The sequence below is a fragment of the Chiloscyllium plagiosum genome, chromosome 15 (genome assembly GCF_004010195.1).
Source record: "Chiloscyllium plagiosum isolate BGI_BamShark_2017 chromosome 15, ASM401019v2, whole genome shotgun sequence".
Lineage (NCBI taxonomy): Eukaryota > Metazoa > Chordata > Chondrichthyes > Orectolobiformes > Hemiscylliidae > Chiloscyllium > Chiloscyllium plagiosum.
Window position 1 is genome coordinate 47,617,899 of NC_057724.1, and position 12,750 is coordinate 47,630,648.

Genomic DNA, 12,750 nt, shown 5'->3' on the forward strand with positions numbered 1-12,750 from the left:
TTCTAAGGAAATGTGTTAAACATTTTTTTGTTGAGTGTCTCATCCATATTTAGTTGGTTGTCTTTTTGACAAAAGAAGACTCTTTCCTTGCAGTAATTTTCTTCTCCTCTGTTGGGTTCTATTCACATTTTGTCAACTTTAACCAATCATACATCATATAATTATCTAGTCAATCAACCACCAAATAGAGTGTGATCATATACCAGAGATTGTGTGTGAGATGGTTTCTATTCTTTGTGATGATAATAACCTTAATCTCGCGTGTTTTTTTTTCTTTCTTTCCTTTTCTGTGTTTATTTTTAGCTGATCAGTGGCGGTTACATTGTCAGTGCTGAGGCAGTATGGGATCACGTCACAATGGCCGACCGTGAGTTGGCATTCAAAGCTGGGGACGTTATTAAAGTCCTCGATGCCTCTAACAAGGATTGGTGGTGGGGACAGATTGACGATGAAGAAGGCTGGTTTCCAGCCAGTTTTGTGAGGGTAAGTGAAGGAGAAACCAAAATTTTCCATTTATGGTTGATTGCTGTTTTCATGGGAAATTAAGCACAACAGTAGCACATACTGACATTTGTGAACAGAGCGAAAATGTAAAAGATAAAAAACTGTAATATTGAAACTGTGAAATATGAACAGAAAATACTGGAAATACACTGCACTTCTGTTTACAGCTATTAAAAGTGAAACAAAATAATTATTTTAAAATGATATTTGAGTTGGCAATGTTCTGTCAATTTTGATAAAGGGACTAAATCATAAACTTTGATCTTACTTTGTTTATAAATGCCATAATTTCACTTTACATATTTAAAATCTAAGATTTGGAAAAAGTATACTTAAATATTTTCATGACACAAAGGAATGAATGCATTAGAAAACTGTACAAATGATTTGTCTTATCAGTTGCTTTCCTATGACAGTGAACAGTATTTTAATTTATACCTTCCCCTGAATTCTTGTGCACCTGAAAAAAAATTTATGACTTGTAACAAATGGCAAGGTTTATTTTATTGATCAAATGCCAGATTTATTTTCTGCTCTACATCTTGCCAAGTGTTTAGAATGGTCAAGTCAGTCAATATAAATTCTCCACTGATTGGGAAAAATGAAAACAAATTAAGTTGTTGACTACTCCCAAATCTTACTGTCAATGGAATTGTAGAAGCTGGTCACATCCAGATCAACTGACCTCTGTCTGTCTGGAACACAGTCCAATATACCAGACCCTCTTTCAAAATACGAGCAGTCTCGGGCAGATTTCCTTTTGTGCCCTTGAGAACTCATGGAGATGTTTCCTATGGGCTGCTGCTCGACATTACACCTTGTCCTACTTTCTGGAGGCAAAGATCCCAAGTGGAGTCCTTCCTCTTTTCATCAGGGATCTGAAATGGAGAGTGTTGCACACAGTGGTTCCATGCAACAGAAGGTTAGGTAGCCAGGTGCCATGCCACCTGCAGATTTTGTGGCCTTGAGGAAACTGTATTCCAAATGAATGTTGAATGTTTTCATTTGTAGTTCCTGTTTAGTTTCTTCAAAGTGCTGCCTTCAAATTTCTCATTGCATTCAACCTTATAATCGTAGCCCAAGGGCACTCTGGGCAGAGTCAGGTGGGTAGAAAGGAAGGACTCCTCATGGACCTACTCCTGGGCCTGGGCAGTAGACAGGGTTGTAGTATCACTGTCTGCCCCTCTTCCACAGTTATGTTACAGCTCCCGTGTCTGTTGAGTGGAGGATGTGGTGCCTGCTGGCATGGGAGAAGCCTTTAGAGTTTGGTGGGCAAGCGCTCAGTTACATCATTACCATGGGATTGTGACATCTTAATTTGATTTGGATAAGTTTCTATTCTGGTTCTGGAAAGTTCCATTGACTGTTTAGGTTTTTTTTGCAGTTCCCCACTAGGGACTATATAATCTGATTAATGTTTTGTTTAAAAGAGCAGAAAGAAAGTTTGGTGCCTCACCAGGGACCGTCTGTTTAACATTTATTTGAAAGGAGTACAGGAGCTCCTGTGGTTCGGTAATGGTGAACCTATCTCTGGGCAAGAGGTCTTTTTTAGTCCCAGTTATCCCAGAGGTGTGTCATAGCATGTCTGAATATGTTTATTAAAAATATTTTTTGATTTAAAGTTGGTTACAAGTGAATGACTGTCATTGGCTCCACTGAACAAACTGACTATGAGTTTTTTTTTTTGGCTGGCATTGGCTATTACTAGTAGTGCAACAGAGAACGGAAAATGCATTGAATATAATTCAATAGGGCTGTCACATAGATAATTCTCAAACTATCCAACACAGCCACCTGAATACTTGGGGCAAGATGGTGCAAATTGAGTTAACTACATGTTGTGATATTTACTTCCATGTCTTCCAACCCAACCTTTAATGCATGCTTCCTGCAACTGGAAGCAAAGGCCAAACAATTTCAATCTTATTGGTGTTTTGCAGATCAATAAATGCAGAACAATGACCCCTAAGAAGGAAACTTCAGTAATGTATAGAAGTGTACTAACCTGAAGGGACACTGTCACAAGGGTTGTATGTGGTTACTGCAGTAGATACTGGATTGAATGACTTAATCACCTGTCTTTAATCCCTTGAATCTAGAATCAAGTCCAGCCCAGACTGATAGAATAATGTGTTTCCAAGGTATGGATGCACACAACATAACTGCTTGTAATAAGTTGCTAAATTGGCAATCTTGTTTACAAACCAGTAGAAATAGAAATCAGAATGCGGAGCTTTCTTGGTTTTGAACAATTGATTGGATAGTTTTATTCTGTAACTAAACATGCTGTGTTAATTAGGGAGTGATACAGCTGTTACATCAGAAGTAGTGATAACGTTGTAACAAATTAAATGTTACAGAAAGATGTTTTATCTACTAATGAGATTTAGAAGCAACAGCTTCAGACAACTTCCTAGATCAATGAGTATTAAAGGGGTGTCATGGTACCTAAAAGCAAGTAAGCGATGTGTGGTTCATAGTCACTATATTTTTAATCCTACTAAATTTGATTGGACCTACTGTTTGAATGCAACCATTAGTGAACAAAATAAGAGGTGTAACAGCTGGTACTGGCAAATGTATTTTACTTTACAGGATTTCATATGAGAGAAGAGATTATCTGTGTTGAATTTAACTTTGTTTTATAATGCGCAGCTCAATGAATTAAATCCTCATGTTTTAATGTGGTTGTTAAGCTGAAATGTGAGTGGTTAAATGATATGTTACTAGGAAAAATTGAATTTGAATTCCATGCATTGAATAGAAGAAAATGTCTCAGATAATTCTGTTTTTCTTAAAGATGAACATTTTCATTTCGAAAATGTGATTGAGCTGGCTTTCGGAATATTTCATAAGAGGCCTTTTTTTTTAATTTAGAAAGTAAAACATCAGTTAGGAGGTTGAATTTAGATGCCAAGTTTGAACAGTAAAACTTTGAATATCATTAAAAAAGCAATTAAAATATTCTCATTGCAAATGCAAATACTTTAAAACTCAGTCTGGTCAACTGAGTGAGAAAATTGAAGGCCAGTTTCCTGCAAGTCTGGTTACAAGAAACAGACTAGGTATAAATGTGTCATGTTCTGGATAGCAAGATGTAAAGACTGGTGTGCCATATGGATCAATGCTGCAGCTTCCCTCTTTACTATTTATATAAATGACTTGGATAAAGGGACTGAAGACATGGTTGCTAAACCTGCTGAGAGCACAAGGAGAAGTATGAAGTTGTAAATAGGACATAGGAGTAAAGGAATACAAATAGGTTAAGTGAGTAAACAAAGATCTGGCAAATGGATTATGGCGTGGAAGATGTGAAATTGTCCATTTTGGCAGGAAGAATAAAAAATAAGTTCATTGGCTAAATTTCAAGAGGTATAGATGGATTTGGGTATCATAGTGCATAGATCACAAAATGCTAGTAAGCAGATACAGCAAATAATTTGAAAAGCTAATAGAATATTGTTCATTGCAAGGAGAATAGAGTACAAGTAGGGAGGTTATACTACTTCAGTTATACATGGCATTGGTGAGACCACATCTATTGTTGCCCAGTATTGTTCTCCTTATTTAAGAAATGATGTAAGTGTGTTGGAAACAATTCAGAGAAGTTTTACTGGACTAATATTGGAATCAGCAAGTTGTCTTATGAGGAAACATTGAACAGAATAGGCTTGTACTTGTTGGAGATTAGATGTGTAAGAGATGACTTTACTGAAACATATAAGATCCTGAGGGGTCATGCAAGGATGCATGTAGAAAGGATATGGGAGAAAGTGGAATTTGGGGCATTGCTTCAAAATAGGGAATTGCCCATTTAAGACTGTTATAGGGAGAAATATGTTTTCACAGGGTGTTGGGAATCTGGAACTCTATTTGTGGAAACAAAATATTTGAATAATTTTAAGCAGTGATAGATAGAGTTCTAATAAGCAAGAGTAGAAGTTTATTGGGTTAGGTGGGAATGTGGAGTACACATTTTAGCTATGGTCTTATTGAAAGGCAGAGTAGGTTCAAAGTGGTGTAACTAATTCAAATGTTTATACGTATGTCGTACGATTAAACCTTATGTATGTTTCCAGCTGTTTTCTACCCTTTTTTTGAGTCCACTTATATTGGTAAATCTGCCTGGACTACAATTTCTCCATTTACTTTTGTTTAAGTTTATTAACAGTGGGAAATATACTTTATTTCATTATCTTGAGTGCCAAGTTAGGTGTATGTACTATGAAAAGGAAATGCTGTAAAGACTCAGCAGGTCAAGCAGCATCTATGGAAAACAAAAGAGTATTAATGTTTCGTGTTGATGATCTTTGATTGGAACTTCTGATGAAAGGTTATCAACCTGAAAAATTAACTTTGTTTCTTCCCCCTCAGATGCTGCTTGACTTGCTGATTATTTCCAGAATTTTCCACTTATATTTCATATTTCCAGCCTGCACATTCCTTATGTTAGGAGTACACATGTCTGGCGAGCTTAGGTTTTGTCACAGTGACTAGTCCTGTCACTTTGTACTGATGGAAGCAAAAATCTAGACACTTCCTACCAATGGTTTTTTGCTGATGAATGGATTTCATCACAGCAAGGAGTTGCAATCTCAGAAGAACAGGCAGTAAGGGGAAAAAAATTAGCAGGAAAAAGAGGGCAATAAAAATAAATTCATAAACATTTTAATATTAAAAGGCCAGTACAAGTTGACAGATAAAGTAACAGCAAATGTGATGGGTTGCAAAACAATCCTGAAAATAAAAGCTACCAACCATTAACAAATGATTTACTTTATGAAAGCATTCAAAGCTACTAAAAATTGCTTAAGACTGCTTTATGGTCATCCCTTGCTAACAAGCTGCCAGTTGTGTCGGCACACACATCCATTACAGGCTAAAAATAGCTCCTGATTTCACCATCTGTAACACAACCCTGAGCGTGTACCTTCTGATCATGAATCTGACTAGTCTGGTGATATATCAACCTTTTAGAAATTAAATCATTAAAAATCAGACAGACCTCTGAATGATGTTGGACAAGAAATATGAACAGAAATGCGGACTAATATAATGAGTCAATAATACAAGACAGCTTAGTGAGATCAGAATATCCCAGCGTAGATAAACCTGCATTTTGTTGAGGGTTTATAGTGCAAAGGAAAGGATGCAGTGTGGAACCTCATGAGGTTATGTCTGATCATTTTGTAAACTCCCTTATAATTGCCTTATCATTTAACAATGATGTCCTGCTCATAAAGAACAGATATATAAATTGTTGTTGGTTGTCCCTTGACCTGAGGATGACATCTACTCGGGTCATGAGTTTTTGCAGTGGATTTTTGTATAACACAATCAAAGAAAACTCATTACAAGCTTGTTAGCCTTAGCACTTTTCCAAACAGAAAGTCAATTGAAAGAGGACAAGATTGTCTATTCAGACCTAACATTAATTTACTCCCCGACGTAAAACTGCTTAAGGGAATAATAATTTTTCTTTACTCGATTGTTCTTCTACATTTAAAATTTAACTGTCATAATAAGCCAATAGCTGTGCAGTTAATTCATATCCACAGCCACAGCTTAAATCTCCGCAAGCAAGTCAGTAGTTGACTGCATACTTAACCCTAACTGGGTTTTTGAAGCTTGACATGAGGTACAGGTGATGCTAATGTAATTTTTTTGTTGAGTGATGCCGAACTATTGGCTTTTCAAAGCATTAATGCAGCGAATTTATACCGGGGCTCGCATTTATACATACTGTCAGGCACCTAAATTGTCAGGATTCTCAAAGTCATGCACCTTCTTAAATAACGTGAGTAATCGCTCTGCCTCACCTGTGCATTTATCTTACACTCTGGACAGAATGTACAAAATTAACTTGACTGCAGTCGATGTTAGAGGTCAAAGCATCTTATTCTGCAGATAAACTATCTAATCCATACACAGAGATTTTTATCTTCATTAAAGTGAATATATACGTTGATCCAGCCACCTAGTGGAGTGGCTGATGTCATTAATGTTAAAGCATCTAGTTTCCATACAGTCACTAATTGTGGCTCTCTCATTCGTTACATCTCCACAGACTTGAATTTGAATTCTCATTTCTGTGGTTCCGACCCAAAATCTGAATATATTTGGATCGTTAACTTGCTCAAAACATATTCACAGGACTGAATCTTGCCATATGTTGGTTAAGTGTGAATTTCTTCGATTATCATAGAAGGTTTCTTTCCACAAAGCCTTGAAAGTTTCCTTGTGCTGGCATTCTGCTATTGCCTGACACGGCCTCACATAGGTAGGTGAGATGGCATACAAGGAGAAATTTGCACCCCCACTTTGTGGGCAAGGATCTTGGGTCTTGATGGATGGGGTGGTGCAAAGGAAGGATGAACTGTTCCTCCAGAATCATCAGGGGAAACCATGCCACTTGACCCTGTAAACCTGGTTGCTATGCAGATCAGTGAGGTCCCCACAGGCCGGAGGTTCCAGCAATAGAGGACGAAGTCCAATGACCTTCTCCATTCTGCAAGGTAAGTGCCACCATTTTCTCTCTGATACCTCACACATACTATATCTCTTCCTCTGCACTAAGTTTTATGCTCTGCCATGCTCACTATTTCCTGCAACATCTTTTCTTGTTCACTGTTGGCGAGCACAAGCCCTGACAATACTAACCCTACATGCCCCCTGCGCTGCCTATTCACTTGTTTGGTATATCTCTGCATCTGCACTAAAAATAGTAGCTGTGCTACCCACTGTCTTCACCAGTAATGCCTGCCTTTCTTTCTTTTCAGGAGGGAAACAGCTTGAAACACGGCAGAAAGGTCAAAATGGATGGTGTTTGATCCTATGTTCAGTTTCTCATCCCTTATGAGGAGAGGATCCTAACTCTGATTACCGCAAGCAGCTAACTGACTGTGTGTAATCCTCCGGACTGGCATTGGAGGTTTCCCAAGACTGTTGCACTGGGATCCCATTGACCTGACTGAAGATTGCTGACAACCATAAAAAGCTTCCTAGCGTTGTACCTATATTAACCAGCATGGCATTTGTTATCTCTAGTCGAGAGGATAAAACAAAAAAAAAGGCAATGCAGAGATGGAGTGAGCATCCAGGAAGGGTCAGAATGAGTGAGCACTAAAGACTGAGCAAACTGGTTGGAGAAGTCGCCTGGTCCAGTCCATGACCTGGGTGCATGTCCCTGAGCACAAATTGTCCTTACAGAAGCGTTACAATAATAGTTACCAGCACAGCATTGAATTGTGGAAGTATATTACAACTGGACTAGAGATATGCTATGAGGGCACTTAGATGCTGGCACATGTTGGATAATCGTGCCCATGGACGTAGGTGTGTGTGCCCAGTGCTGTGCAGTGTGCCTTGAGATGTTGGTGGTGGGGTCCAACATTGAGGTCCTTGGAAGAACGTGACAAGCTGCAATATCTAGGTTTACGCTCTGATTTCCATATTGAGAATTCTCAGCATCTAGCTTGTTCAGCTTGTTTGTGTGACATTAGTCAGACTTTCAACACATTGCAATCCCTCTTAACTGGCAACTTGCTATTGCCGAATGAGAAATTCAGTTCGCTGCTCAGCAGATACACAAACACCGCAGCAAGTTACTCTTGCTGGTGAACTAGACCGTGTCAGACTTTTTGCATGATTTTGCCACATTAAACTCCATTACCTATGTCGTCCAGGCCCCTATAAGATCTGCCCAGTCTATCTCAAATACTGTACACACCTCCTGCCAAGGCTCAGCACTACCACAATCTCTCTCACAAGCAGCATCTTCCTTCACTCGTTGTCACCCACCACAGACTACTAACCCTCACGCCCTCAGTGCTGTGTACTCACTCAGTGGGGTGATGTCACCAACTTTCCCCTTCCCACACCAGCACTAACAGCTGTGAAACCCAGTGTCATCTCACTGAATCCCTCCCTTTCTCTCATGGGTGAAAATGGCCCACAACAGGGCCAAGAGGACCAGAATAGATGGTGTTGTAACCAACATTTGGCTCACTGCCACATCTCTGCTTCTGGTCAGGGAGAACCTCCACAGGGCCCCGCCACTTGGAGGACTGGCAGAGACAAGGCACTTGCTCAGCACCAGGCAGTTGATGTCCCCATTGTGTCAGCAGGCAGGAACTTCATACAACTGTATGAGCTGACACAGGACAACAGGCAGCTTTGTGGGATAGTAATGGCATAATAGTTGTAGAACTGCAGTGATGCTATGGAGAGCCTGCTACATCAAGCACTTGATCATCCAGTGGCCTCCTTGGAGAGGTTGACATTTGCTATAGAGATAAAGGTCCAGCAGTTTCAGAATCTGCTCAATGTGTGGATTGCCCTGTAACCCACCATCGTACCCATTCATCTCCAGAACAAATAGCAAAGCAGCAGAGGGATGAGGGTTTTGATCTTACTTCAGGTTCTCCTTCCTCACAAGATCACAAGACGGTGCCAGTAGGCACCCAGCTGGAAGAGGAACCCAACACCCCCAAAGGTGTCCAGAGACTGCTGGATCTTCCATCCCTACCCTGCAGCTATCCTTGGTCCAATGTGAGTTAAAACTGGGAGGCTACATCTGCCTTTCACACTCAGCATGTCTTGCACCTTTACACACAAGTGCCCAGGAGATTGGCCAAACTAAACTTCAAGGCCAACAGTCTTCAATGTACACTGGACTCCCTCCATCTCAGGTATACAGACAATGACTGCAGAATGTAATGGGAGGGAAAGAAAGAACAAGCCCTTCTGAGGGAATATTGGTGACACAAGTGTCATTTCATTGTCAATAGGTTCTCATGTTTGCAAAATCTTTGTTTAGTTCTGGGTATCATCTACTTGTGTAAGTCTCTGTCGTTGAAAATGCAACCTTGAAGGTGCTGAATCCATTGATCTTTACCCTGAGATGATGTTTCATGGAGGAAGGTTGGAAGTGAGCAGCTGCTGTCCATGAGCAGGCAGTGGGTGACTTACAGATGACTGCAACATGGACAACCAGGCTCCATCACTGCAAGTGCATAGAAGATGCTATTGCCTCACAGGCATCAGTGGGCTGCAGCTGTTAGTCTCCATGAAATAATCAGAACTGATTGTTCAGGGAGTTGGACTTGACATAGACACAAGGAATGCTAAGTTTACAGGCGTGGTTCACCTTCACTGTACGGGGATACATCTGCTAGTGTTGCTCTTTGGAGGGTCTGACATTTTCATAAATTGCAGCACCTTCCCTGCCCACTCAGTGTGTGATCACAGCCATTTTCATTTCCATTGTGCAATTGTAATTTATGGAAGGCAACAGCAGCCATTCCTTCGCCTGGGAATTCTAGGTTCCACCCCAAACATCAAAACCCTCCTCTTGTAGCCGTTGATATAGCAATGTCATATAGCAATATATACACTGCTTTGTATATGGCCGGTAACAGTCATGACAATTTGCCTGGCTTTGTGCCAATGTTCAACATAAATAGAGTATTACCATGAGTCTTCAATAACAGCAAAACACTGCAGATGCTGGAAATCTGAAACAAACACAGAGGATACTGGAGAAATGAAACAGGTCTGGCAGCATCTGTGGAGAAAGAAACAAAGGTAAAGTTTCAGGTGTGATATGACTGCTCTTCAGAACTCTTTTTAAGAAGATCAATTTCTCGTCATAGCCCACATCAGTCAAACCTTGGTAGGATTCTGCCTATTGTTTCTGACAATTCAACCTTTAGTCTGTGCAAAAAGTAAGCATTTGCTAAAGTTCTGATTTTCTGGTATGGACTCTCAACAAATATGTCATTCCATTGGAGAAGCAGCAAAGCAGCATCATTCTTTTAGTGGACGAAACAATCTAATGTGAAAAGTAAGTTGATGAAGAATTATGATATTTCTGCTTTGAGTGGAAGTGTTTGGTTGACCTAATTGTGTTTTTATGTTGCTCTGGACTTTCTTCATCTAATGAGCTACTATGACATAGTTAGTAAAGTTATTTCTACAGCAATGAAACATGCAAATGAGATGATAATGTATGGAGAGTTATGTGATAATACCTGCAATAGTAATTGAAATACCCACCATTAGCATCAATGCCTCTAAGTTGAGAAAGGATAAATCAGAAATCAAAGTTTGCTATCCAGTGACTTCTATGGAAAAATGCTATTGAGTGAATGCCTGATGAGGTGCTGATCATGTTCAGATATGAAATTTTGATTCAGCAGACAGCTAGCAATGTCTAGGCTCTTATTTACCTATTGGCCATCTTGGCAAGGTACTGGTATCTATGGGTGCAATTGGCTAGTTAACTGCAATGGTATTTTAAGTATGAGGTAATATATTCTATTAGTTTTAAAATAGGATCTGATAGGAAAAGGATAGACAGGATCTAAAAGTTGAAGTTCTAAATTGGAGGAAGGCTAATTTTGACGGTATTAGTCAAGAACTTTCAAAAGCTGACGGGGGTCAGATGTTCGCAAGTAAATGAGCAGCTGGAAAATGGGAAGCCTTAAAAAATGAGATAACCAGAGTCCAGAGACAGTATATTCCTGTTAGGGTGAAAGGAAAAGCTAGTAGCTGTAGGAAATGCTGGATGAGTAGAGAAATTGAAGTTTTGGTTAAGAAAAAGAAGGAAGCATATATCAGGTATAGACAGCAGAGATCCAGTGAATCCTTAGAAGAGTATAAAGGCAATAGGAGTATACCTAAGAGGAAACTTAGGAGGGCAAAAAGGGGACATGAGATAGCTTTGGCAAATAAGGTTAAGGAGAATCCAAAGGGACTTTATGAATACATTAAGGACAAGATGATAACGAGGGATAGAATAGGGCCCCATAAGGATTAAAGATCAAAGATCAGCTCCTGGGACTCCTCCATCGCCACTCCCTTACCACTCGATGCCTGGAGGAAGAACGCCTCAGTTTCCGCCTCAGGACCCTCCAATCGCAAGGCATCAATGTGGATTTCATCAGTTTCCTCATTTCCCCTCTCCCCACCTTACCCCAGTTCCAACCTGCCAGCTCAGCACTGTCCTCATGACCTGTCACACCGGTCCATCTTCCTTCCCACCTATCCGCTCCACCTTCCCCTCTGACCTATCACCTTTACCCCACCTCCATCCTCCTATTGCACTCTCAGCTACCTTCCCCCCCCCCCCCAGCCCCACCCCCTACCATTTTTCTCTCCACCTCCGAGGCTCCCAGTCTCATTCCTGATTAAAGGCTTTTGCCCAAAATGTCGATTTTCCTGCTTCCTGGATGCTGCCTGACCTGCTGTGCTTTTCCACACCACACTCTTGATTCTAAACTCCTGCATCTGCAGTACTCACTTTTGTCCTTCAAAGTTCAGCAAGGCAGCCTGTGTGTGGAGGTGGGGGAGATACCAAATGAGTATTTTGCATCAGTGAGCTGACATCAGTGGTGGGCAAGTTGGAGGGAATCCTGAGGGACAGGATTTACATGTATTTGGAAGGGCAAGGACTGATTAGGGATAGTCAGCATGGCTTTGTGCATGGGAAATTGTCTAACAAATATGATTGAGTTTTTTGAAGAATTAACAAAGAGGATTGATAAGGGCAGAGTGGTAGACATGATGTATATGAACTTCAGTAAGGCGTTTGATGAGGTTCCTCATGGGAGACTGGTTAGCAAGGTTAGATCTCATGGAATACAGGGAGAATTAGCCATTTGGACACAGAACTGACTCAAAGTTAGAAGCCAGGTGGTGGAGGTGGAGGCTTGGTTTTCAGACTGGAGGCCTGTGACCAGTGGAGTGCCACAAGAATCAGTGCTGGGTCCACTGCTTTTCAGCATTTATATAAATGATTTGGATGTGAACATAGGATGTATAGTTAGTAAGTTTGCAGGTGGATGGTGAAAAAGGTTATCTCAGATTACAATGTGACCTTAATCAGATGAACCAATGGGCTGAGGAGTGGCAGATGGAGTTTAATTTAGATAAATGCTAGGTGCTGTATTTTGGAAAATCAAATCAGAGCAGGACTTATACGCTTAAGGGAAGGTCCTGGGGAGTGTTGCTGAACAAGAGACCTTGGAGTGCAGGTTCATCGTTCCTTGAAAGTAGAGTCACAAGTAGATAGGATAGTGAAGAAGACGTTTGGTATGCTTTCCTTTATTGGTCAGAGCATTGAGTATAGGAGTTGTTGCAGCTGTACAGGACACTGGTTAGGCCACTGTTGGAATATTGCACGCAATTCTGGTCTCCCTGCTATTGGAAGGATGTTGTGAAACTTGAAAGGGTTCAGAAAAGATT

At 40.4% G+C, this 12,750-nt stretch overlaps 1 protein-coding gene across 4 annotated transcripts in view; it reads left to right on the plus strand.

The window, feature by feature from the left end:
* arhgef9a (Cdc42 guanine nucleotide exchange factor (GEF) 9a) overlaps window positions 1-12,750 on the plus strand; it is a 270,976-nt gene that overhangs the window by 119,915 nt on the left and 138,311 nt on the right. For all 4 annotated transcript variants that reach the window (XM_043704850.1, XM_043704851.1, XM_043704853.1 and 1 more), the window contains exon 2: window positions 304-483. In XM_043704850.1, the coding sequence (XP_043560785.1) occupies window positions 358-483 (126 nt within the window). In that variant the 5' untranslated portion in view covers window positions 304-357. The remainder of the gene's footprint in view (window positions 1-303; window positions 484-12,750) is intronic.